Below are 26,934 nucleotides of genomic sequence, written 5' to 3' on the forward strand. Positions count from 1 at the left end.
AACAAAGAGGAAAAGAGGGAAAGAGATAGCAGTAACGAGGAGTTTCTCGGCACAAAAATAAGAGAGGAGAGAAGGAGAAAAAAAAGAGGGAGGAGAAAATTGAGAGAAATTTATTTTTCTTCTTCTAGGATAAGAAAATTTCTACTCGTGTCATTCTTTCTTCAGCTTTCTTTCGAAAAATCCAGCAATTCATCACCTAAACTCCAACCCCGAACCAACTGGAAACCAAGCTAAAAAGCACCACAAAAACGAGCCGAAAACCCAACGAAACAGTCCCCTTTTGTATAGAAAACAACAGCTCCAAAGTTGAGTCGTCGAGTTCAAGCTCCATTTATCGATTTTGGTCGAGCCTCCATTTACATCCTTGTCCATTGTCCAAGCTTCAAAACAGTCTTGTAAAGGTTTATTTCTCTCATCATTGTTTTATTAAGATATTATGCTTGAATATATAATTTGATCTTATTTAGATTCATGAAGATTGAATTTTTTTTCTGTATTAATTGTTAGGTCTCATTAGCTTTGTTAAATTTTGTTACTTTTTTTATGATTAATATGAAGATTGATAAAAAATATAATTTTTGGGCACGTAGTGAATGTTTGAACTTTGGGGATAAAATCTATGTCTGCTAGTTGAAATTGGAAAATAAGGTTTGGACTTAAAAAAAATAATGATTGGGCCCGGTATTTGGGCTTTGCTTAATGAAACATGTACTACTGCAATTGACTAATTGATAGGGGAATAGCTTGATGAACTAGTAACTGGGCATACTCATTAATTGACTTTAAAGAGCCAATTATACTACGATCCAATTTAATTTATCTGGTCCCAAATAGTTTCTGTCATGCCCAATTTAGTAAGTACAAAAGCTGACCCATTTTTCACAATTGATTTCCATAGCTCTTGACCTTACACATATCTCAAACCTGTAAGGAAAAACAAAGCATGAACACGTGTTAGTTGCTTCAGGCGTAATTAATAAATCATCGTGACTATGGGTATGGTTCCCGTGGTATGGTCACGATACGTAAATCCCAACTTAAGTGCGCGTTTCACGCGACTTGACTTCAACTTTGAATAATAAAAAAATAAACATATTGTAAATCGCGGGTGCGTTTCACGTGACGCGATTCACAATATGTAAAAAAATAAATGAGTTTGCGACATCGCGACTTGTTCAAATAAGTTCCATAAATAATTAAAAGCGGTTAAAAGGAATAAAAATGCACATATAGGTTTAAAAGATGTATTAAATCAGATAACTAAGCCAATTATTAATAGTTGAGCGACCGTGCTAAAATCACGAAACTCGGGAGTGCCTCACATCTTCTCTCGGGTTAACAGAATTCCTTACCCGGTCTTCTGTATTCGCAGACCATAAATAAGAGTCAAATTTCCTCGATTTGGGATTCTAAAATAAATCGGTGACTTGGGATACCATAAATTATTCCAAGTGGCGACTCTGAATAAATTAATAATCTCATTTCGAATAATGTCACTTAAATTGAAAAAACTCCCTATCCCCTATCCCCTCGGGATAAAGGAGGTGTGACAGCTCTGGCGACTCTACTGAGGACAAGAACCTAGAATCTCTGGTTCAGGGTTCAGAATTCGAGCTTAGAATAACTATTATACTTGGCTTTTGTTTATTATCTGTTTTTACGTGTTTGAGCCTAATGTGCTAAATGTCTCTTTTTACCGCTTTGATATTGCCGTGAACTGTTTATAAAATTTTTATAACACCCTTCTTCTCTCTGAGTCTTCTAACTCTTTTGGGAAGCGTGCGCTTCGCGTGACTTCTTTTCTGTTAGAGTCATACCCCTAATTTTAGAACGAGTATCGGACAAGTTGCAAAGCCGATGAAGCTTCTGTATTCCCGGTACGCTGCCCCCCCCGGCTCGAGTTGTCCGCTCGGGTAACCCAGGTATAGAACAACACATCCGGAATTTAAACCTAGAATAACATAGCCTCATGTCGGATCCCTAGTAGGAACGTTTGTTTGGATCACGTGCATTTGACTTTGGGGACTCAACACAAGGGCTGGGTCCTTCTAGGACAGGTGTACCCAATATAAAAGACCATCCTTATGCATTTTTACATGCTACTTGTGCATATATTTGTTTCGGCTTGCATGTTGACCAGTTTCTAGAATAGGGAAAGAAAATCAAAAAAGAAACAATCCAAAAAAAAAAATAAGAGTGAAAGGTAGGTATTTGAAAAATTCCGAAACTCTACCGAAAGTTTGAAAAAAAAAAAGAGAAAACAAATAAGCCAATGTTTTCAAAAGTCATGCTTCTTCCCCTGTTTCGTCAAAACTGATCGAACTACGCGGGTCTAATTCTCACCGGATGTGAGATACCTAGGCAAACCTCATAGGTTCCGGCCCCAATTTTTAAAATCCAAAAAAAAAAAAAATCCTTTAATTTCTCTTTAGAAATCTTTCTTTAGAAAATTCAAAAAAAAAAGATTTTAAACCCAAATAATATTTTTCCTCTTTCCAAAGTCTTTCATATATTAAAAAAATTAATTAAAAAAAATTAATCAAAATCCAAAATATGGGTTTCCTTTCTTTTGAAGTGGTATTTCCCAAAAATTCCAAAATAATCAGAAACAAAAATCCAAAAAATATTCTTTTTCTTCTTTAAAAGTCTTTCTTTAAAGTTTCTTTTTAGAAATTTAGAGGCAACATTCAAAATCCAAAAATATTATCTTTCTTCTTAAAAAAAAAACGAATGGAAATTCAACAAAAATATTTTCTTTTTACTTTTGAAATTCCCAAAGTTCAAAACAAAAGAATTTTTTTTTTAGAAGTCTTTCATTCAAAAAATAAAAATCAATCAAAATCCAAAAAATCCGCTCTTTAGAAATCTTCCTCCTAGAAATTCAAAAAAAATAAAAATAATACAAATCAAAATCCAAAAAACTATTTTTTGATTCTTTAGAAGTCTTTCTTTCAAACATTTCAAAAAAAAAAAAAAAAGAGCCAAAAATATTTTCTCTCTTCTTTTAAAGCCTTTCTTTCAAAAAATTCAAAAAAAAAAACAAAAAAACGAAATTAAAAAAAAATAATATATGTTTTTCTTTTTCTAAAAGTTTTCATGGTTTGAGTTTTATAAAAGTAAACAAAGAAGAAGAAGAAAGGTTAGCTTATTTACTCCATTCTCGATCATCCCAAACTAAGCGAGATCTGATTCATGCGGCGTCATGATACGTAGGTAATCCCCATAGAATTCGATCATAGCCATAGAATTAAAAAAGTGAGAGAGAAAAGAAAGTAAAAAAAGAAAAAAAAAAAAAAAAGAGTGACAAAACTAACTAAGAAAAACAAAGAGCAAAAATAACAAAAAGAGAAAGGAAAAGAAATCGAGATATGAAAAATTCAAAAAACAGAAGAAAAAGAGAGATACGAAATGTAAATGCTAGAGGTAGAGAATGGAAAGGGACATTTAAAGGTCGAGATGAAACACGCAACCGTTCAAACACATAGTAGAAGCGTTTAACTGTTAGGTGCATTGCATCCCAACATGCGATTTTCTATATGTTAAATGTCTCAAAACTAACAAGGTTGTTGGGTGTGCAAATTAGCCAGGTTTTGTTGGTTGGTTTTGTTGGTAGTCTAGCCTTCCATCCTTCACAAGATCCAAAGGCAGAGATGGCCTCCACAATCAATCTATCAATCATCGATCTGGAGGATAGCCCGGCATCGACTATGCTGCAGCCAGAATCAGCAACTGCTGAAGAAAATAGAATGTTGCGTCTCCGCATGTTGAAAATGTGGGACGCCTGGTCTAATGGTAGGGAACCGCCAAGTGCAATTCTTGGGTTCCCTGAGTTGATCCCGAGATCATGTGGTCTTACCAACATCCTTGTGCCCAACCCACTCATCCCATGCAGGCACCCTCTAATGTCGTCTAATGGCCCTAGAATGCCTTATGTGGATCACCCCCAGACGTCGGATTCAAGGGTACCGCCAGCAATGTTTGCTGCACCACCAGTCTCCACTACGGCACAACCAACAGTGCCCAGGGCATGCTTCGAGCCTTCAGCTTTCACTTTTTAAAGTTCGCAACTTCAGCTAGACACAACTCACGTTACACCAAACTCTTACCCTCAGCACCCGCAATATGAGTCTCCCATGGGTCAGGAAAGAACAATGAGAAACCCCGAGCAAGAAGAAATGGCTCGGAAGATAAGAAGCCTAGAGCAAAGCTTACAAAACATGCAGGGTTTAAGTGGTCAAAAGAGTGTCTCGTACTCCGATTTATGCATGTTTCCACATGTTCACCTGCTATTCGGTTTCAAGATGCCAAAGTTTGAAAAATATGACGGGCACGGAGACTCGATTGCTCACTTGAAACGATATTGTAACCAGCTGAGAGGTGTTGGTGGAAAAAAAGAGTTGCTAATGGCCTATTTCGGAGAATGCCTCATCGGAATTGATTCCGAGTGGTATATGGATCTAGAAATTACCAATTGGCATGTGTGGGACGATTTGGCATGAGACTTTGTCCGCCAATTCCAATATAATGTGGACATCGCTCCCGACAGGAACTCTTTGTCCATTTTGAAAAAGAAAACCTGGAAAGCTTCCGCGAATATGCTGTCAAATGGCGTGAGCAAGCTGCTAGGGTAAAGCCTCTGATGGACGAAGCCGAAATGGTTGTGGTCTTTCTATATGCCCAAGAGGCGGACTACTTCCAGAACATGATGTCCGCTATGGGTAGGCCATTTGCTAAGGTTATCAAAATTGGGGAGTTGGTAGAAAATGGGTTAAAAACAGGCCGAATCTTGAGTCATGCTGCCTTTAAGGCCACATCACGGGTCGTTCAAAGTGATTCGGAGGGTTTGATGAACAGAAATTGGAGAGATGAGGAATTTGATCTGGCACTGGAGGCCATTGCAGTCATTGCTGAGACAGAAGAAAAGCCAAAAAACGGTCGCCAAGCCTAAAAGTTCCCCATCAGAAGAGGTCACGAGAGTCTCGGTAGCCAGTCTTGCTATCCTTTCTGTGTTCAGATTATCTCAGGATGTGATCCGAATATTTTATTTTATTGTCTTACTTTCCGATGTAAACCCTTCTATCTTTAAAAATAAAATAAAAATTAAAAAAAAACAAATGAAATTAATATTTCATTGTCGAGGAATGTCTCTTTTCTTAATTTTGTCACTTCTCTTATTCTTTTTTCAGTTCTGTTAAATGCAGATTTCAATAACATGACATGCTTGCGGACTTAATGCCCCGATCCTAAAATACTATCAGACTTCGAAATAATGAATCAAGAATTATAATGTAATGAAGATAGGTTTAAGCAAATATAACAAATAATTGGAACAGCTAAAGGAAAATTGGCTCCAGATTGGAAAGATCCATTCATGGTAATGAGAGTACTGCAAAAAAAGAGCGATGTACCTGGGAAACATCGAAAGAAATGTACCTGGACCAACTGTCAACGCAGGTGCAATCAAAAGGTATTATGTTTGATCCTCTATATAGCATAAATGCTCCGATTGGAATGACGAAGGCTTTCTTTCTCGCTATCCAAACACTATTAACCCTTTTGCCAACCCTTTGAGCCGGTTACTTTTTTTTGATTACCCTCTTTGGAACTTGAACATATTATGAAAAAAATGCAAAAAAAAGGAAACCAAAAAAAAAAGAGAAAAAGAAAATGAAATGAAAAAGGAAAAAAAGAAAAAAAAGAAAAAAACAAAAGAAAAAAAACAAAAGAAAATGAAAAAAAAAAAGTTTCTTGAACTACGTTTGACTTGATTCCGAAAGGATACATAGGCAACCTCTTTTTGGGGGTTCAGTCACACCAAAACAAAAATCCACATTTCCCGAAAGTTGAAACTGGGGCAGAAGTTATAATGGTTCGGCTATAGTTTTGCCCGAAAGGTTCCAAAGTTGTAACTCAATCCAAATCATTTTTATCCCAAATCCTTTTCAAGTCCTTCCGACCGATCGGCAAAGATGTCCAAATTGGAGGATACAGATACTTGGATCTGATACAACAAATTGAGAGAAGTAAAATGAGAGAGTCTCATCAGTGAAAATCCTCACGGGAACCGTAAGGCGAAGGTAAGCAGAGAAGTTGAAAATGAGAGAGTCTTGTTAGTGAAAACTCGCAAAGATCACTATGAGGCGATGTTGATAAGAGAAATGAGAGAGGTCAACTGGTGAAAACCCGCAAAGGGCACCACTGATCGAAAAGATGATCCTCACAGCCATCGGCATCAACAGAGTCCTGGCAAGGTTTTTCGGTTTCGAGGCAAAAGTTGTGATGAATTTCTGAGAGTTCGACAGTTTACACAGATCATGCATCTAGTCCAAGAGGCAAGTCATGTTCATTGAAGTCCGCATGTACTCCAGATAAGTCCTTCTTTCCTTTCCCCAAAAGAGACACATCTTGTCTAATTTATTATCCATTCCATTGTCTGTTTTTTTTAATCCCTTTCGGTCTAACTCTGTTCCGAAACTAAGACAAAGAAGGGATGGCAAGACTGATTTACAGTGTTTTTGCTTGATGCGATCTAATATGCAAAAAAGGCACTAAGCTTCAGCAGGGGCATCAAGTCGAGCCCGACTGGCCATGGAGGCCGACGCTTCGAAATCAAAACTCTTGGAAGGAGAAAATCAAATTGAAGTGCCTATAAAGGCAAATGAATTTGAAAAGGTTGAGTCCCATGTGGCTAACCGTCTCGTCAAGGTTTGAAAAGCCAAGGTACCCCAAATGCTTTGAAATTAAAGTTGGAAGAAAGAAGCCAGAAATGAAATGCCCACAAAGGCAAAATAAAGTCGAAAAAGGTTGTGTTCCACGTGGCTAACCGTCTTAGAAAAGCTTGTGGAGCAAAAAGTTCCCCAATGCTCTGAAGTTACAAATTGAAAAAAGGGATCAGAAGTGAAAGGCCTATATATTCAAAAAATAAAAAAATGGGTTGAGTCCCATGCGACAAACCGTCATGGCAAAGTTGGAAAAAGTCAGAGGTTATCCAGGGCCAGAGTTGAAATCGGTCTTCAAGAAATAACTAGTTGCAAGTTGAAGTTAAGAAAGGAGGTAGGTATTATATTATAAGAGGACTCTGTTAGGCTCAACTGATGCGTAGTTATTTTTTATTTGGGATTAATCACCTGAAAATGCAAAATTATCACTTTTTACGAGAGTAAATATCACACTCAATAGAATTAGAATTGCTATTTCCATGAGTCAATAGAAAAGAACGAGAACAACAAGAGGAGGCATCAGAGAATATAAGCGTAATAAAGAATAATTTTAATAAAAGTTTTGAGAAAATTTTTCGTCGCTGGCATAATTCACAATTTTCTTATCCTAGGCAAATCTTAATGTTTCTCGTGTAAAAGAAGGGATAAATTGTCATTGAAAATAACGGTAGACGGTTTCTTCTTTTATCTTAAGATCACTTGGACTGGTGGTACTCGCAATTTTGTGATGTTACAAAAACGTCCTCCTATATTCTATTTTAGTAACCAGACTTACTTTTTTTTTTCTAGATGTAAAATCGACCAGCTCACATATTAGACTACAATATAGTGTAAAATCATATATATTAAAAAATTTAAGCACTACTCCAAGTAAGCTTATTGGTAAAATAAAGAGGAGTAATTTTTCACATGTTTTTAGTCATGATAGGGGTAGTCATGTAGAATGAATTCAACAATATTTGGGATTCATCAACAATTAAATTTGTACGTGATTTTAAGGATACGCGGATTAATTTGATACGAACCATTAAATTAAGTCAAATTGAACAAATAAAGTTAAAATGGATTCAAACCACACAAGAAGGATAGTTTTAGCACGGATGAACAAGAGAAAGAGCTAATAACAGAGAAAATAATAATATATTACTTTAGAATGGGTGTTACAGTCTCCTCATTGAATAAAAATCATCTCTTTTATATAGTAGGAGAGTTTTATCCCTACTACAATTCTAAAAAAAGATAAAAAATTTCTTTTTCGTTAATCACTGATCTGTTGCCGAGATCCGAGCCGTGATATCCGATTCGGCGCGGATATCACGACCCTTCGCTAGTCGTGTGCAACCATTTGGTAATGCTTTTTCGAGGTCTTGGAGCTCGAACCGAATCCGGGGGCGTGGTCTCGATAGCTCCGGTGGTAAGCGCTCTATTCGAGCCTTAACACGAGAAGTATATGCGGCCAGTCCAGGATATAACGGCCCTCCGTCAGTCGTGCTTGATTACCCGACCATGTTCTTCGATGTCGTTCAAAGCTAGGACCGATTCTGAACCATAACTCGATGAGACTCTTGCCCCGATTTCGGTCCCCTGTCACATGTCTCGAGCTTGGTTTATTTTGTCGGAGACCAGTGGTACCATAAGCCCGATTTTACCCATATACAGATAGTCTCCTCGTTTCTCGGAGAGTAAATGACAAGAAACGACATGAGCTCCCGATTCTTACTTCGACACGTCACGACAGAAACGACAAAACATTTGAAACGTCTCATCAGTCAAGTCATAATGGCATTAATTGCATGTCAGTCGTCGGTCGGCCGTCGCTGGACGTGAAACGTCGCTGAACTCCTATAAATACCCCCTCTTCTATCCATTTTTCACTTTACACCAAATCTTCTACCCTCCTACCTTTAGGATTTCAATATAATCTATCATTTTTACCCCCGTTACCCAAGGTTCTTGAGTGCTTTGCAAAACTTTTACTCATCTCCTACTCAAGCCAACAAGTCTGATATTCCAACGTTCACTCTTTCTCCATCTTTTCCAAGATTTTTCTTCCATAACAATGGCAAAAACCTCAAAATCTATTCCTCATAAGGATGCCCTTCTTCCTCGCGACCGACCACTGAGGTCAAAGAGACCGTCCCTGATACGGTTGTTGATGAACCGGCGGAAGAGCCCCCCTTAAAGATGTTCATTCCCGGTGACTGTTCATTCACCGGTGACTTTAAGGTTGAGAAGCCTTCTTCTGTACAGGGTCGGTGTGAGGAGGCCTCGAGATACATCTGCTCAATTACCGAAGAAGTCCTCCCCATGGTCCTGAAAGACTGCAACTGGGCCGACAAGGACATAGTGGTTCCCGACCCTGAAGAGGCCATTACCACCCATGTTGAGGGGTATCTAAGTGTTTATACTTATCCCTTTATATTGGACCTAGACCCGGTCATTTTAGACTTCTGCAAGAGGTACAACGTGTGCCTAGGCGAGATCCATCCATCATTGTGGAGGATCGTGATCCTCCTCCGATTTTTTGTGAACAAAATCGATGGGTGCTCGTTCATCGTCGATCGTCTACTCTACTTATATAGTCCCCGAATCTTCCATGGGGGACTGATAAAGCTAGTACGCAGGGCCAGCAAAGCCCCGTTCTCGAGCATCGACGAGGATCGGGATCGGGGTTGGCAAGGACGATTTGTTCGAATGAGGACCGTCAACCTGGTACCTACCGAGTGGAGGCCGTTCCCCGAAAGGTGGAACTCATCACACAAGTATTCCCTTTAAGCATCGATTTTATGACTTATCTTAACTTTTCTTATCGGTGCTTGTTATGTTGTAGCCCTTGCTCGAGTTCCGAATGCTATCCTCGACTCAAGGAGTGGGTCGAGGGCATTGTGTCACAAATGCTCTACTCCGAGCGCTCATGGTGCAAACTCTCAAAAGGCCACTGGGAGGCCCGTTCTCATGGTAAGGTTCTTTTCCCGAACAAGTCGTAGTGAAATTTTTCTTCTAACATTGCGTCCTTATCTCCTTTACTTTCCTTTGCAGGTGTCACGACCCAAACTATAAGGCTGCGACGGGCACCTGGTGCCTAACTCAACCGAGTACCAACGTAATGTATCCTTCTTATCATACTATCATGGGTAAATGAATCGGAAAGGCCATCATGAGATAACTAGAATTAAACATAAAAGAATACTCGGCATGGGACGACCCGAAATGATATAGAAACATATACATGTAACATACTGCCCTATAGGAGTTGTATTCTCTTCTTGAATCAACTTTTGTGTTCAAGTTGGTGTGTAATCACTTGTATTTCGCCTTGAGACTCTAATATATATGAAGGAGGGACTGATTCTTATATTAATCATAAATAACAACACGAAATCTTAGGTTACTTACCTTTGAAAAACCCTCCAAAATAGCCACAAGACGAAGAACTACGATCTAGCAAGCACCACGGGATTTCTAGCATTGGATTCATGTTTTCATCTTAGGTTCTCACTCTAGAAATATGAAGGGACTATTTGAGAGCATTTAGGAGGATTTTGAAACTATTTTGGACGAGAAAAATGAGTTAAACGATGGAGAATTGACTTTAATACAAGCTGGAATCTTTCCCCAACTTTGTGAGTCCCATGGGTGCTGCTTGCGCAGTCTCGCGAAAACGTGAATATCTTACTACTCCGATATCATATCGATAAACGGCTAAATGAGTTAAAAACTAGACTCAAAGATATTCAATTTGGTATATAATATGTCCAAAAAAGACATCATAAACTTACAAAATGTATTGCTCAAAAGATTTCATTATAAGGCAAATCCTTAGTCAGTTGTTTCCGCAACTTAAATCCCATTTTTCCCAAACTTTATATTTCATATTTAAACATCATATATAGTCATATCATGACTTTAAACTCATTTTTTTTAATTATGATTAACAAGTTTTATATTTATCTTAACTTACTTAAGACTTCGGTAAACCTTTCTTATCCTTCTAGAAGGATTTCGTCCTTTTTGAGCTTACATTAGATAATCCTATAATGACAGTAACGTCTCAAGTAGGGGGTGTAAAAACATGTCCCCTAGATACATTTGTCCCTGAATGATAACTCTTAAAGGCTTGAGAAAATGGGACGTAACATCATTAAATCACTTTATATACTTTTAAAGAGGATCTCATTTCCAGCTTACATCAATTGACTTACGACGTACTTTTACATACAAAAACATAGGGTGTAACAACAGCTTTGCCTAAGCACGTCAAGCTTAGGCCTTCGGTTGGTGACGAGTAATTACCTATTGAGTCTCCTGCTCCGGGGCAAGCCGGAGAGAGAAAGAAGAGCAGGGCAGCTCGGAGAAAAAAAAATAAGGAGAAGGCTGGTCCGCAAACCAAAGGAAAACACCAGCTCCTGAGTACCAACTTCGGACTTGCTCTATCAGCTTAGGGAAAAGCCCGAGAAGGAAGAGCCTTTTGTTTTTATGGCCCGCGAGCCATCGCTCCTCGTAGATCAGGGGGTCGTCGAAACAGAGACCCCTGAGGCCGATCTGCCTCAGGCTAGGGAGGTCGATGAAGAGGTCGGGGATGAGGCTTCCCGGGATGCGGGTAGTGCCCCGAAGGAGGAACTTGGTGTGATAGGCGTCACCGAGTGACCCTAATTTACCTAGTCTATGTACAACGAGGCCCAAATTGTGAAAGAACGACCCAACGAGGGGGCCCACGGAGCGGATGATCCCCTCCGCTATTTTTTTGATTGAGTGGATTCCACCGCCACGGAGGACGTCACCAGGTTAGGTGACTTAGAGGTACCGAGGAAAAGTCCATCCTTGGGGGCATGTGGGTCTAACTCGAGCTCGAGACTGGTCAACTAGTTCCTTTCCCCGAGTGCAGATTCTTGTCCGAAGCGGTCAATTATCATCACCATTTCGGAGGATGCCCGGGTTCTTTTAGCCCCCGTAGGGATAGACAGTTACCTCTGACGTCTGGTGACTAAGGAAGACTAGGCCAAAACGAACGAGGTAGACTCACCATGTCTGTTCAACAAAGCACAACATGCCCTTAACCAGGTAACTCTTGATAATCCCTGATGATTCCAATTTACTTCTAATAAATGAACTAATTTTTTGATAATTCTAATATCTTTCTTCATATTTGAAGGCCTCGGTGCTTCACCATGAGACCTTCCTCCGGTACCGAGACGAGTTGAGCCAACTCAAGGCTGAAACCAAAGAGCTTGCTGAGAAAAGAAACATGTATAAACTTCTCAGCGAGCAACGCGAGGGTGAAATCAAGAGCCTCCGAGCCAAGTTGGATGTGGCTCAGAAGGAACATGCCGACCTATTGGAAAAGGTAGAATTTTTTGAAGTTAGTGATGATGAGCTAGACACAGTGTCTAACGGTCAGAATCTACAGGTCCAGCAGAACATAGATTGGGTTGACCAACTCCGGGCTGAGATGGACGAAGTCAAGGCCATGGTCGAGGAGTGGAAAGGCAAGATGGACAGGTTGTCTTTTGAAAAGGAAACAACCCGGGAGCAATTGGCCTCGGCGGAGGCCCAACTTCGATCGATGAAGGAAAAGGCAAAGGCACAATCCCGGAAAATTGAGGAGCTCCAGTCTCGACTGAACTTGGCTGTTGTCGATCCTGAAACCCTCGCCAAGGAGCTTAAAAGCAGCCAAGTCAGTGGCTGAAATAGCCAAGGCTGATGCCGATGATATGGTGGCCCAGTACAAAGCTGATGTTGAGGCTACTCAGGAGCGCCTAAAGGCCATAATCGATAATGCGAAGTGGCAGTCCCGGAGGGAGACTCTCAAAGAGGTTCATTCCTGGGGGTTCGATTTATCGAACGAGCTTGAAAATGTTAAGAGGCTCGAGGCCGAGGCTAAGAAGTTGGCGTACCCCGAGGATGAGGAAGATTCCGAGGGTTCGGACGGGTCCGAGGACGGGGAAGATTCCGACGGGCCCGGTGATGAGGCGAGCTCCGATGATGATTAGGCTTCTTAGGTACCTTGTAATATTTTGCTTTTGTACCTTTGTGTATATATATATATATATATATATATATATATATATATATATATATATATAAAGCTTTTTTTCTTTCGGCAATTTTCAAGCTTGATTCCTTTTGCTTTTTTCTTTATGATTGCAAAGATTTTGGATGCCTTAGCATGTAATAATTTGGTCTTATTCGGAGGTTTGAACATTGTTCATTTTCGATACTGTTTTGCTTAAGGCTGGTGAGGGGGCTTGGTTTGACCGGAAACTTTACCTCAAATGTTCACTTAGGATGTTTTATAATTTTGTCGAGTGTAGCCTTCGAACCGATTTAAAAATTTTGAATGCCTTATATTTTGGTTATGAATCTCGAATGTCTCCGAGCCGTTCTTGGATTGTCGTTGCCTTTTAATTTCGGGTATTGCCTAATGGGATCATTACCCCAAGTTATCCGGGCTTGCCCAGAATGATAGTTTCGAATGGGGATTGCCGTGGCCTTTAGAGTTTGGGCACTGCCTAATAAGATCTGTGTCTCTGGGCTTTGATACCCCGAGTCACCCGAGCCTGCCTCGGACGATAGTCCCCGAGTGAGGGTGACTTCTTGGATCCGGACATAGATTGCCCTTGGGCTCGATATCTTCAAGGGGACCGAATGTAGAAATTTTTAAGGGACAAAATATTTATCCGCAAGGAGAAACTTTCATTCATTTCTATACAAGGTTACAAATATGTACATGCTTCGTGTTAGAGTTTGGGTGGTCTATGTGGGTACGGTTCATTTGACCGTTTAGCTCTTACAATAAATCCTATCCACTGAGCCTAGGTAGTTCGAGCATAAAGTTTCTCTCCTTGCCAAAACTATTATACGAGGGTGATGGCCCCCCAGTATCGGAGGCCGATCATAGAGAGGCCTTAGATACTGCTGATGTGGTCCTTGACTCCGGTCTTCGATTCTAAGTTAGCATGATCCATTGTTGCCTCGTTAAAAACCTTGCCAGAAAATCCATTTGGGATAAAATCGGTCTAAGAAAAAAGAGTGCAGCGCGTACTTTCGGGCCTAATAGTCGTATCGTCCCTTGATCGTTACCTGCAAGTGTTAGTCTAATATGTAAATAAAACAAATGAATGGCATCGTACCTCAATAGTAATATCATTTTAAGTGGGTCACGCTCCAGTTGTTCGGTGGTCGCTCACCGTTCATTGCTTCGAGTTTGTATGATCCTTTGTCGGTGATCTCGATAATTCGATATGGACCTTCCCTTTCGGCCCCAACTTCCCCTCGTTTGGGTTTCGGGTGCTCAATGTCACCTTCCTTAATACCAAGTTCCCGTTATCGAAGTGTCGAAGGTTGGCTCTTCGATTGTAATACCTTTCAATTCGTTGCTTTTGGGCGGCCATCCGGATGAGGGTCGGTCTCGCGTCTTTCAGCTAGTAGTTCCAGGCTCGTATTCATGGCCTTATCGTTTGACTCCTCGGTCACATATCGAAACCTAAGACTCGGTTCCCTTACTTCGACCGGTATTAGAGCTTTGGAGCCGTAAACCAACAAGGGGGTGGCCCAGATACTAGATTTTGAGGTAGTACGGTATGCCCATAGGATTTCGGGCAAAACTTCTTTCCATTTTCCTTTGGCGTCGGTCAATCGCTTTTTGAGGTTTTGGAGTATGGTTTTGTTGGTGGACTCTGCTTGCCCGTTCCCACTAGGGTGGTAAGGTGTTGATAGGATCCTTTTCATCTTATTGTCTTCGAGAAACTTGCTTACTTTGTTGTCGATGAACTATTTTCCATTGTCGCACACGATCTCGGCCGGCATTTCGAACCGGCATATTATGTGGTCCCAAGTGAAATCGATGACTTCCTTCTCCCTGAATTTCTCATATGCCTGGTCTTCCACCCACTTAGAAAAATAGTCAATCATAAAAAATATAAATTGAGCCTTACCGGGTGCCCATGGAAGGGGTCCGACGATGTCCATCCCCCATTTCATGAACGACCAGGGTGACAAGACCAAATACATCAGCTCCCTAGGCTGATGAATCATTGGAGCATGCCTTTGATATTCGTCTATTTTCGTACGAACTCCTTCCCGTCCTTTTTATGTCGATCCAGTAGTAGCCTGCTCTGATTATTTTTCGAACTAATAATTCGGCGCCTGAATGATTTACGCAGATGCCTTTATGGACCTCCCTCAGAACATACTCGGTATCTCCCGGTCCTAGACATATTGCGAGTGGGCCATCGAATGTTCTTTTGAATAGGGTACCGTCTTCGGACAAGCTGAACCGGGTCACCTTAGTACGCAGATCCCTCGATTCTTTAGGATACGAGATCAGCTTTCCGGTCATCAGATACTCTATATATTTGTTTTCCAGTCCCAAGTTAGGCTTGTTGAATTTATCTTGGCGTGACCTTTTTCCACTACCGATCTCATGAGTTGAACGACTGCCCCCGAGTTGAACTCATCATCATCGACCGACGATCCCAAATTAGCAAGGGCATCGGCCTCACTGTTTTGATCCTGAGGTACATGTTGTAGAGTCCACTCCTTGAACCGATGTAAAGTTACCTGTAGCTTATCCAGGTATCTTTGCATTCATTCCTCTCCGACCTCGAACATCCCATTAACTTAGTTCACCAAAAGGAGGGAGTCGCACTTAGTTTCGATCACCTCTACCCCAAGCTTTTGGCCAGTTCAAGACGCGCAATCATGGCCTCATATTGGGCCTCGTTGTTAGTCAATAATAGATTGTCTGACTGCATTTCCTATTAGTGGCTTCAATACGATGCCAAGTCCGGACCTATTTGCGTTCGAGGCACCGTTCGTAAAGAGGGTCCAGATTCTCGAAGAAGTCCCCGAGTTTAACAACAACTCTCTTTCCACCTCGGGTTTTAGGGTCGGCGTAAAGTCGGCCACAAAGTCTGCTAAAATTTGAGATTTAATGGAGGTCAAGGGGTGATATTTGATATCGTACCCGCTGATCTCTACAGCCCATTTGGACAGTAGTCTCGAGAGCTCGGGTTTATGCATTACATTCCTCAATGGGTAAGTAGTTACAGCACATATGTGGTGACATTGAAAGTATGGTTTCAGCTTCCTAGAGGCGCTTAACAGAGCGAGCGCCAGTTTTTCTAGGTGAGGGTATCTAGTTTCGGCCTCGCCTACAGTCCTGCTAACATAATAGATTGAAAATTGCATACATTCCTCTTCCCGGACCAGAACTCCATTTACCGCTATCTCGGATACAGCTAAGTACAGGTATAACTGTTTGTCTATCTTCGGAGTATGAAGCAGAGGTGGGCTCGATAGATACCGCTTGAGTTCTTACAAGGCTCGTTAGCACTCCGGGGTCCATGAGAAGTTATTCTTTTTCTTCAACAGTGAGAAGAACCAGTGGCTCTTGTCGGAGGACCTCAAGATGAATCGCCCCAGGGTGGTTATGCATCTGTTTAACCTTTGAACGACCTTGACATTGTCCACAACAGTGATATCTTCAATGGCCTTGATCGTATCGGGATTAATCTCGATTCCCCGGTTGGATACCATGAACCCGAGGAATTTCCCGGACCCAACTCTGAATGTACATTTCTCCGGGTTCAGCTTCATATTGTACTTCTTCAATATGCTGAAGGTTTCCTACAAATGTTTCAAATGGTCCTATGCTCGTAGGGACTTAAACAACATATCGTCAATGTAAACCTCCATTGATTTTCCTATTTGTTCTTCAAACATTAGATTTACTAGGTGTTGGTAAGTGGCACCGGCATTTTTAGTCAAAATGGCATCACGTTATAGCAGTAAGTGCCGTACTTAGTGATGAAGGAAGTTTTTTCATGATCACCCTAGTCCATCCGAATTTGGTTGTACCCGAAATAAGCGTCGAAAAAACTGAGGATCTCGTGGCCGACTATTGCATCGATCATGCGATCGATGTTAGGCAAAGGGAAAGAGTCATTGAGACAAGCTTTATTCAAGTCTTTATAGTCTACACACATTCTTAATTTATTTCCCTTTTAGGGACTACTACTATATTTGCTAACCAGTCCGGGTGAAATTTTGGGTCCATGCTTAGCTTGTGAGTGATTATTTCTGACGGGATCCCTGTCATATCAAGGTGGGACCAAACGAAACAATCTATGTTAGCTATAAGTAATTGAATGAGTTTTTTCCTGAGCTTGGAACTCAACCCAGTGCCCAGGTACACCTTTCGATCGGACAAGTGCTCGATCAGTACGACTTGCTCCAGTTCCTCGATTGTTGATTTGGTAGTGTCGGAATCATCGGGGGATATGAAAGACCTGAAAAGCCCGTAGTCGTCATCCTCACCCATCTCCTACTTCTCCGGTTGGGACGCGGCCGGTGTCAGTAGTTGATATTTGGTTTCTTCCTTAGTGACCGAACCCAGATCCTTTGGTGTAGAAAGTGCGGATATCGGGACCACCTCGTCGACCGCGAACATCTCTTTTGTGGCTCCTTGTTCTCTGCAAATTATTTTTATTCCTCCAGGCATCAGGAACTTTAACACCTGGTGCAGCGTCGAGGGCACTGCCCTCATGTTGTGAATCCACGGTCTCCCGAACAAGGCATTGTACCACATGCCCCCTTCGATCACGCAGAACTTCATTTCCTGAATGGTCCCGGCGGTGTTTGCCGGTAATGTTATCTCCCATTTAGTGGTCTCACATGCCATGTTGAATCCGTTTAGAACTCGGACTGTAGGCATGATTTTATCTTGTAGACCGAATTATTCCAGAACCCTCGATCTGATGATGTTGGCCGAGCTACCTGGATCAATTAACACATACTTGACTCGCGATTTATTTACGAGTACAGATATTACCAGTGCATCATTGTGAGGCTGTACGATCCCTTCAGTGTCCTCGTCGTTGAAATACAAGGTTCCCTCTGGCACATAATCCCGAGCCCATTTTTCCCTTATGGTGGATACTTTGGTGCGTTTCAGCATCAGCCTCTGGGGAATGTTGAACCCACTGATGATCATGTTAATGATGTGATGAGGTTCCTCCTGCTCGATATGTTTATTAGAATCTCTATTCCTGTAATGATTCTTGGCTCGATCGCTCAGGAACTCTCGGAGATGTCCGTTGTTGAACAACCGGGCTACTTCCTCTCTTAATTGTCAGCAATCCTCTGTTCTGTGGCCGTGTGTGCCATGATATTTGCACATTAGGTTAGGATCCCTTTGGACTGGATCGGACTGTAGAGGTCGAGGCCACTTGGTGTCTCTGATGCGTCCGATGGCGGATACGGTAGCAGCAGCATCGACGTTGAAGTTATACTCTGATAACCATGGTACTTCCTTAGGTCCGATGGGCCTCTCAAAATTGTTTTTTATCATGAGTCCCCAGTTATTTTGCTCCAATCGCTTCTCCTTTCATTTCTCACACGGTTTTGTCCATATCCGTTACCCTTTCGATCCCCGTTATACGGCTAATATCGATCCCCATTTGACCTTGGTTCACGATCAATGTCTCTTTTGGGTCTGTCACTAGCTCGGACAGGATAAACAGAACCATAAGGGGCCCCAAGCTGATCATCTCCGACTCTAATTTTTGACTGATATTGGTTATGTACATCGGCCCAAGTTACGACCGGATATTCTACCAGATTTTGCTTCAACTGCTGCGAAGCCAACAAGCTTCGAGTATTGAGTCCTTGGGTGAAGGCCTAAACGGCCCAATCGTCCGCGACCGGAGGCAGGTCCATCCGTTCCATTTGAAACCGGAACACGAATTCTCTGAGCATCTCATTATCCCTGTATTTCACGTTCAAAAGGTCCGACTTCCTGGTCTCAACCTTGATAGCCCCGACATGTGCTTTTATGAAGGAATCTGCAGGCATAGCAAACAAGTCAATAAAATTTGGGGGTAAGTTGTGATACCATATCATAGCTCCCTTTGACAGAGTTTCCCCGAACTTTTTCAGTAGGACAAACTCGATCTCATCATCCTCCAAGTAGTTCCCTTTGATGGCGCACGTGTAGGAGGTCACATACTCATTTGGGTCAGTTGTTCCGTTGGACTTAGAAATTTCAGGCATGCGGAACTTTTTATGGATCGGTTCCAGGGCCGCGCTCAGAGGGAAGGGTTTCTGAACAAACTTTTTGGAGTCTAGGCCTTTCAATATCGCTGGCGCTCCAAGGATTTGGTCGACCCTGGAGTTTTCAGTCTCAACCTTCTTGTCGTTGGCTTCGATTTTCTTTTCTCCCATTTCTACCCGCTTTTTCAATTCCTCGATCATCTTTATTATCTCGGGGTTGGTTCCGGGTTCAGCTTCATTTGGCCTATCTGTGGCTGGTTCATTTCTGCGAGTGTTTATGATTCGGGCTCAACTCCACTGGGAGCGCGGCTTCGGTTCTGCAGTTGGGCTATCGCTACCTGCTGAACCTGCAATATTTCGAAGATCACCCGTAAGTTGATCCCATCTCTTTCACCGTCACGAGCATTTTGAGCTATCGATCGGAACCCCCCTGCGGATGCTGTTCTCAGGATCGGTAGGGGAATTCGTGTTGATGGCCACATGTGAGCTGGCGTCGATCGGGTCAGCGACCAGAATTCCGTTGGGATCGGCGGGGGGCACCTCGCTACTAGGAGCAATATTGTTGTTCTCGCCATTGTGGCCTGACTCAACATCCGTGTTTAGAGGGGCAGATTAGGAGTTCAACATTTTAAATGCAGACCTGAAATCAAAGACACTTCAAAGAACAAGCGTGAAGTAGGGTATGTTATACAAATTTGTATCAAATTGCCACTATTATCCTTAGCCCCATGGTGGGTGCCAAACTCTTTACCCTCAAAATCGGATAACAATTAAATTTGTAAGTGGTTTTAAGGATACACGAATTAATTTGATACAAAGCGATAAACTAAGTCAAATTGAACAAACAAAGATAAGATGAATTCAAACCACACAAAGAGGATAGTTTCAGCCTTAGTGAAATATTCGCCCTCGATCCGGGCTCGCAATGGCGAGCACTGATGAACAAGAGAAAGAGCTAATAACAGAGAAAATAATAATATATTGCTTTAAATTACGTGTTACAGTCTCCCCATTAAATAAAAATCATCTCCTTTTTATAGTAGGAGAGTTTCATTCCTAGTACAATTCTAAAAAAGGTAAAAATCTTCTTTTTCGTTAATCACTGATCTGTTGACGATACGGGCCGAGATCCGCGCTGTGATATCCGGTCGAACGGGATATCACGGCCCTTCTTTAGTCGTGTGCAACCGTTTGGTAATGCTTTTCTGAGGTCTTGGAGCTCGAACTGAATCTGGAGGGCGTGGTCTTGATGGCTCCGGTAGTAAGCGCTATGTTCGGGCCTTAGCACGAGAGGTATATCCGACCGGTCGAGGATATAACGGCCCTCCGTCGGTGCTTGATTGCCCGACCATGTTCTTTGAAGTCGTTCAAAGCTAGGACCGATTCCGAATCATAACTCGATGAGACTCTTGCCCCGATTTTGGTCCCCTGTCATCATGTCTCGAGTTTGGATTATTTTGTCGGAGATTGGGGGTACCATGAGCCCGATTTTACCCGTATATATATAGACCCATTGTAATCTTACCAGTAGAGTCTAAGGAGATTAATGTGTATGTAACGTTACTCCTACTTGACAAATGACAACTTGCTTTGCTAGTATTAACTTGTTATACAGAAAGCTCGTAAAACCTTAACAACCGATACGATTTTCACTAGGATAACTCTCTTTGTTTCCTTTACTCTTTTCCCCTTAATGTCTAATAGTATTACTACTTACTCCTCAGAGTGTGGAAAGCATCTCCCTAATGTAACTCTCTTGCAAAGTTTGGAAATCAGTTTTGAAATTTGACCAATTATTTTAATATGGAAGATAGCCTATCCTATTAAAAAGAGGACCAACAATGGTTAACAGAGTTGCCAAATTAAAATAAAAAGGGAATTAATAAAAAGGAAAACGGAAATAAATTACGAAAACGTGGTTGGTGAAGTGAAGACTCGAGATACTTACGTTGTTCAAGAGCTTTATAGGTTAGTAAGCTGATCAATGATTGCAACAAAACTCTCTTCCTTTAAAAAAATATATGAGGAGGTGAAAACTTAGAAGCATAACGTCGGTTAAATCTTTTAATTTCCATTATTCTTAAACATAAAATTTACATAATTAGAATCTAAATAAAAAGTACTATAAATAACAACTTCTTATAATTAAAAGAATAATTTTAAAATATATAAAAAAAAAAATTGTAGTCAAAGAAAAAATTATTTGATTCTCCCAAATAATAATAAATACTTAGGTGTTATGCAAAGTAGAGGGGAGTGACTATCAATTATGGTGAAAACCAAAAAAAAAAAAAAAAAAAAAAAAAAAAAAAACATGGAAAAAATGATCGAATTGAGTTTTTTTTCTTCTATATTTTAATATTTGAGTTAGAGTGAGCCCGTGAATGATTAGAAGAGAAGTTTAAAGATGAGAAAATTGTGAAAGAGGGGAGGATTCTTTCATGAATTAAATTCTGCACATGAAAGGTGTATAAAATAGAGTTGCAATCATCATTAGATTAAAAACTCTAATCACGGTTTGCATATATATAAATATACATGATTATAGTGTGTGTGTTAGTGCTTGTTGACCTAACTCACAAGTGGCTTTTATGCATTACCCTTTTTTTTTCGAATTTAATTCATAAGCTAGTATTGATTGGCTGCTTGCTTCTTCTCTCTACTAAGCAAATGGTAAGAGCTGTATATTTTTACTTTTCCCTTTAATTCAAGGATACACAGTAATAAGTCACCTAAATACAATGGATCGGGATGGGTTGGTGGATATGGGAGAGTAGGTTCGCTTCTTTATTTTCTTTTCCTGTTTTTTTTTTCCAGTGTCGATTAAAATCTATGTCACTTGGATTTTCAAAATGTGCCATATGTTAAACTCTTTAAAAATATATTATGTTTGGTGATTCGATATAGATATAATAATATTCAAAAAACATAATATTAAAATTATAAATTGATGATTACAAATTTAAGAAAAGAAACAAGACAGGAAATGGCAAGTATATTTATGTTTTTCTTCTAGTGGTGACTGGTGATTCGAGTTTCGAGTTCACACACATGCTGATCAATGATTGATTGCAACAAAACTCTCTTCTTTTTAAAAATTATATGAGGAGGTAAGAACTTAGAAGTATGAGCCGGTTAAATCTTTCAATTTTCATTATTTTTAAACACAAAATTCACATAATTAGAAAAAGGAAAATGGAGAACACACACTTTGTCTATTGTTCTCCTCTTTTCTCCTAAAAAAGTAAAAATTCATCATCTGTTTTCATTTCCTTAAATTGTCACACAGACAAACTCCATTTTTCTTTTGACAACAACATATTATTATGTCACTTTGCTAAGTTTATCTACGTTTTCTACCCAAAAAAATACTACTGATGTGCAAATTAAGTAGGTGTTTAGTGGAGTAATATGTTATACCTAAAATACCCTTTACCTAACAATAATCCATTTGTTTCCATTCTCTCCTTCCTCTCTCCAACCACCTTCCCACAACCAAAAAACCTCCTTATAAAACCCCATTCCATCTCTCCTTCTTCTTCAGGTACCCTCCATCTTCCTCAATTTCAGGTACCCAAAAAACAAGAAAATCACATACCAAAAAACACTCACATTTCTCATAAAAGTATTAAATTCAATGGCTCTTTCAAGCAGTAGCACTACCAACTCCCTTCTTCCCAACAAATCTCAACTGGTTCAAAATCAATCCCTTTTACCTTCTCCTCTAAAGAATGTATCTTTCACCACCAACTCAACCAAACCCGTTAGATTTGTTCAACCAATCTCAGCCATTCATTCCTCTGACTCTTCCAAGAACCCCATTGTCTCCGACAAGCCCTCCTCCAAACCTTCACCGCCGGCGGCCACTGTTACGGCGGCGGCTACGACGGTGACAAAAACAGAATGGACAGTGGAGAGCTGGAAATCCAAAAAGGCTCTTCAGTTACCCGAATACCCAAATCAAGAGGAGCTTCAATCTGTTCTTAAGACGATTGAAGAGTTCCCTCCTATCGTGTTTGCTGGTGAGGCGAGAAGTCTTGAGGAGCGTCTCGGTGAGGCTGCTATGGGCCGGGCTTTCTTGTTACAAGGAGGTGATTGTGCTGAGAGTTTTAAGGAATTTAATGCCAATAATATTAGGGATACTTTTAGAATCCTTCTTCAAATGGGTGCTGTTCTCATGTTTGGTGGTCAGATGCCTGTTATCAAGGTTCTTTCTTTTTCTTCTCTTTACCTTTTTTAGCTTTTGTGTGTGTGTGTGTCTTTTGTTTCAAGTTTATGTTTCCCATATAACTTACATGGATGCGATACCTTATTTAAATCTTTCATTTAATGGTATCATTCCATAAGATTCTTTTATGTTTGTTTGTTTGTTGAATTTTGTTATTTTGCTTCATATTGTCCCTATTCCTGAAAAGTTTCAACTTTTATATGCTTTTTAGGCTATTAGATTGCTTAAAATTTGGCGTGGACTGGTAACATGAATAAATATTGTAAATACCATTTAATAATGGGAGAAGTTTTTAAGCTGTTGATGTATCTAAGTTAAATTTTGCTGGAAATGGAATCTTACTTGATTCTTGGAATTGACTGTTATTAGCATACTTGTTTATAGCATTAGGATATTTTATATTTCCATTTCTTTTGAGGTAATCCATGTTCAAATTTATGCCTGTATTAAGGAAGATCCAATTTTGTATAGGTTGGAAGGATGGCTGGGCAATTTGCAAAGCCAAGATCAGATAATTTTGAGGAGAAGAATGGAGTGAAGCTGCCGAGTTACAGGGGAGACAACGTGAACGGAGATGCATTTGATGCCAAGTCAAGAACTCCTGACCCTCAGAGGTTGATCAGGGCGTATTGTCAATCTGCAGCTACTTTGAATCTATTGAGGGCTTTTGCTACAGGAGGATATGCTGCCATGCAGAGGATCAACCAATGGAACTTGGATTTCACAGAGCACAGTGAGCAGGGTGATAGGTATGTTCCTTCTTGTATCACTTTTATTATGCACTCTAATTGTATTTGCCCTTCCTTCCTATCCATTTTATGTGACATTATTTCATTATTAGTCCAATTCCAAAAACAAAAGGCACCTTTTAACATGTGGAAACAATTTAACTTTAAATCTCATGATATGATTTTATAGTTCATGGTATGTTCAAGATAAGGCGTTCTAAAAGTCTTTTCTTTTTTAGTATTTGTGCCAAAAATGAAGGGGCTTGAGTATCATTTTGTCTTACTGGGAATATTAGCTGGAAACCGTTACCATGCTATCACTATCAAGTACATTTGTGAGAGCATCACCGAACTTTTCCTTTTGTAACTTCACCTATCAGTCTATCACTTACAAAATACTACCATAAGTGCAAAGAAGAGATCCAAAAGGGAACAAGCCTTATGCTGCATTCTTATTATGAGACAAATAAATTGTAGATTTTAAAGAGCTTATTACCGTATAAGTTTTTCATTGACTATAAAAAGGCCTTTTGTTTTGCTTGCTGTTCAGGACTAGCTAATATATGAACTCCATTTGCTACCGCTGATACTTTGGTCACTGGTTATTTTTGTGGGCTAATAATGCAATTTCTGTCATTGTAGGTATCGTGAACTAGCTAATAGAGTGGATGAGGCCCTTGGTTTCATGGCTGCTGCTGGACTTACAGTGGATCATCCTATTATGAAAACCACAGAGTTCTGGACTTCTCATGAGTGCTTACTTTTGCCCTATGAGCAGTCACTAACACGATTGGATTCAACTTCTGGCCTTTACTATGATTGTTCCGCCCATTTTATTTGGGTTGGAGAAAGAACTAGGCAGTTGGATGGTGCCCATGTTGAGTTCTTGAGAGGAGTTGCCAACCCCCTTGGTATTAAGGTGATCACAAGTGCTGTAATATCAACTTATTTTGATTGTTCTTTATCTGAATGTAAAATTAGGCATTAGGGTGCTGACGCAACTTTGTGCCACAGGTGAGTGACAAGATGGATCCAAGTGCATTGGTCAAGCTCATTGAGATTTTGAACCCTGATAACAAAGCTGGGAGGATTACAATAATTACCAGAATGGGAGCAGAGAACATGAGGGTTAAGCTTCCTCATCTTATCAGAGCAGTCCGAAGAGCAGGGCAAATCGTCACTTGGGTATCTGATCCTATGCATGGGAATACCATCAAAGCTCCTTGCGGTCTAAAAACTCGACCTTTTGATTCCATCAGGGTAAGTTCTCGTGACAGGTTCAGAAATCCTTAATTCCTCAAAACCAACGTTGAATTCACTAAATTCTTAAAATATCTCTTAAGAGTAATTGCATATCTACATGATCAGTAATTGCATCCTATAACGCGGTGCCTCCTCATAATTCATTGAAAGTCGCACAGAAAATCAAAGTTATTGTTATAATAAGTTAGATTCTTTATATCTGGGGAGTTGCTCAATGGGTCCACTCTTTGAACTACCCTCATCATTTTTTATAAGCTGAATGATATGAGTCTTCCAACCATAGATGGTGAGACAATCGGTAGTTCACAGAAAGAATAGTAGTTATTTCTTGGCAAGAGTAGGACCAAGAAAATGAAAGTTACCACCAAAAAACAATTAGTCATTTAATAGAGTCTTTTCGTTGGGGACTACTAAATGCTCCACCATAGATGATGAGAGAACATGGGTAGTTCACTGGAAGTATAGTAGGTATTTCTTGGCAAGACCAAGACCAAGAAAGTGAGCGTGCTGATTGGTAGGAGAGACGAGTAACGTGGAGCTTGTAAAGCTTTTTCTTCAGTGAATCAGTCAAACAGAATATATTTTTATTTATATAATGTGTGCAACTACTTTAGTAGGTTTGGTTGTTGCATGTCTCTTTCAATGAGTTTGATTATCAGGACCAAGATGTCTGGTGGCTTTATTCTTTTAATTACCCCCCCAAAAAAAAAACAAAAAAGATTGATTGAATGTTTGAGGTCCCACGTTGCTCTTTGCAAGTATGTTACATCATTAACACGAAGAACATGGCTCTCTTGTTGTAACAGGCTGAAGTAAGAGCATTCTTTGATGTTCATGAACAAGAAGGAAGCCACCCAGGAGGAGTACACCTGGAGATGACAGGCCAAAACGTCACAGAGTGCATTGGTGGATCACGAACTGTGACCTTTGATGATCTGAGCTCACGTTACCACACCCACTGTGATCCTAGGCTCAATGCATCTCAATCCCTTGAGCTCGCCTTCATTATTGCAGAACGCCTAAGAAAGAGGAGGCTTGGATCACAAAACGTATTAGGTCAATAGATATTTGGAAAGGTCCAAAATGCTGCTTTTCTTGATTTACTCCGCTTAAATTATGAATGATTGTATCAGTGTTCACATTTTTTTTTAAAAACCATATTGGAGGATATGTTATGTTTGCCTATGTGCATACTAGAAGAGTGCTATGTTGTATGAGAGTTTGGTGACTAAGGAATAAAGCAAGGAAGTTACTTTGTCTTATGATATCTGTTCAACATATTTATTTGACATTTAGATGAGAAGTGTGTGTATACCGATACACTTGAAGTGCCGGAGGTGTATCTAGAGCGCGTCGCTCAATATATTTTTCTTGTACTTTCCTCACAATAAGATCCGGGTCGGGGTGGGTAGAGTTTACGCACACTTACCCGGTAGTTTCCGATTCTTTCGTACTTTTTCTAAGTTACTATTTTCAGTTTTGTGTTAGTTTGGGGTGCCGGGTGGGTTTGGTTGTTGGGATTGGTAGATCTGGATCAAAGCAAGACATGCGTTATGAGTATAATCTCAAGGGATTCGGCCACCTACCACTTAATCAAACATGTTTTATTAAAATAAAGTAATATGTATTTATCTATTTTCTAGGTGAAATTGTAGATGCTTTCCACATGCTTCTCACCTAGTTCTTCTTCTGTCTTTTAGTAAACGGTTTTCTCTGAACTGTTAAGACACAGATGGGCTATACGTAAGCCGGTGTACTTTTTCGATTAGCCATGTGAATATTTTATTAATATGTTATTAATTCATACATATTATAAAATAAAGACAGTAAAGTAAAGACAAGTAAGTATAAAGATAAACTGATATATTATTCAAACTTTAAACTTTTGTATATAATGAACTGAATTCTCCTCTATTTATAGAAGGAAACTGCTGTGTAAGCTGCT

General features: G+C 40.2%; 2 protein-coding genes across 2 annotated transcripts; both read left to right on the forward strand.

The window, feature by feature from the left end:
• The first annotated feature begins 6,588 nt into the window (after nt 1-6,588).
• Nucleotides 6,589-12,405, forward strand: LOC138910266 (uncharacterized). Its single transcript, XM_070201495.1, has 2 exons — nt 6,589-6,705; nt 11,872-12,405. Exons 1-2 carry the CDS (start codon nt 6,589-6,591, stop codon nt 12,403-12,405), a joined length of 651 nt encoding a protein of 216 aa, XP_070057596.1.
• A 9,844-nt stretch (nt 12,406-22,249) lies between these two features.
• On the forward strand, nt 22,250-26,251 carry LOC104107299 (phospho-2-dehydro-3-deoxyheptonate aldolase 1, chloroplastic). Its single transcript, XM_009616064.3, has 5 exons — nt 22,250-22,977; nt 23,470-23,747; nt 24,369-24,645; nt 24,741-24,986; nt 25,796-26,251. The coding sequence occupies exons 1-5, from the start codon at nt 22,408-22,410 to the stop codon at nt 26,051-26,053; spliced, it is 1,629 nt and encodes a 542-aa protein (XP_009614359.1). The 5' UTR covers nt 22,250-22,407; the 3' UTR covers nt 26,054-26,251.
• Nucleotides 26,252-26,934: the final 683 nt, after the last annotated feature.

The sequence above is a fragment of the Nicotiana tomentosiformis genome, chromosome 4 (assembly GCF_000390325.3).
Source record: "Nicotiana tomentosiformis chromosome 4, ASM39032v3, whole genome shotgun sequence".
NCBI lineage: Eukaryota > Viridiplantae > Streptophyta > Magnoliopsida > Solanales > Solanaceae > Nicotiana > Nicotiana tomentosiformis.

Bases quoted from the DNA above. Each gene is read 5' to 3' on its own strand.
- LOC104107299 (XM_009616064.3), top strand. From the start codon at position 22,408: ATGGCTCTTTCAAGCAGTAGCACTACCAACTCCCTTCTTCCCAACAAA. The intron at 22,978-23,469 runs GTTCTTTCTTTT...AATTTTGTATAG, and splicing joins GTCAGATGCCTGTTATCAAG to GTTGGAAGGATGGCTGGGCA. The intron at 24,987-25,795 runs GTAAGTTCTCGT...TTGTTGTAACAG, and splicing joins GACCTTTTGATTCCATCAGG to GCTGAAGTAAGAGCATTCTT.
- LOC138910266 (XM_070201495.1), top strand. From the start codon at position 6,589: ATGGAGGCCGACGCTTCGAAATCAAAACTCTTGGAAGGAGAAAATCAA. The intron at 6,706-11,871 runs GTTTGAAAAGCC...TCATATTTGAAG, and splicing joins TGGCTAACCGTCTCGTCAAG to GCCTCGGTGCTTCACCATGA.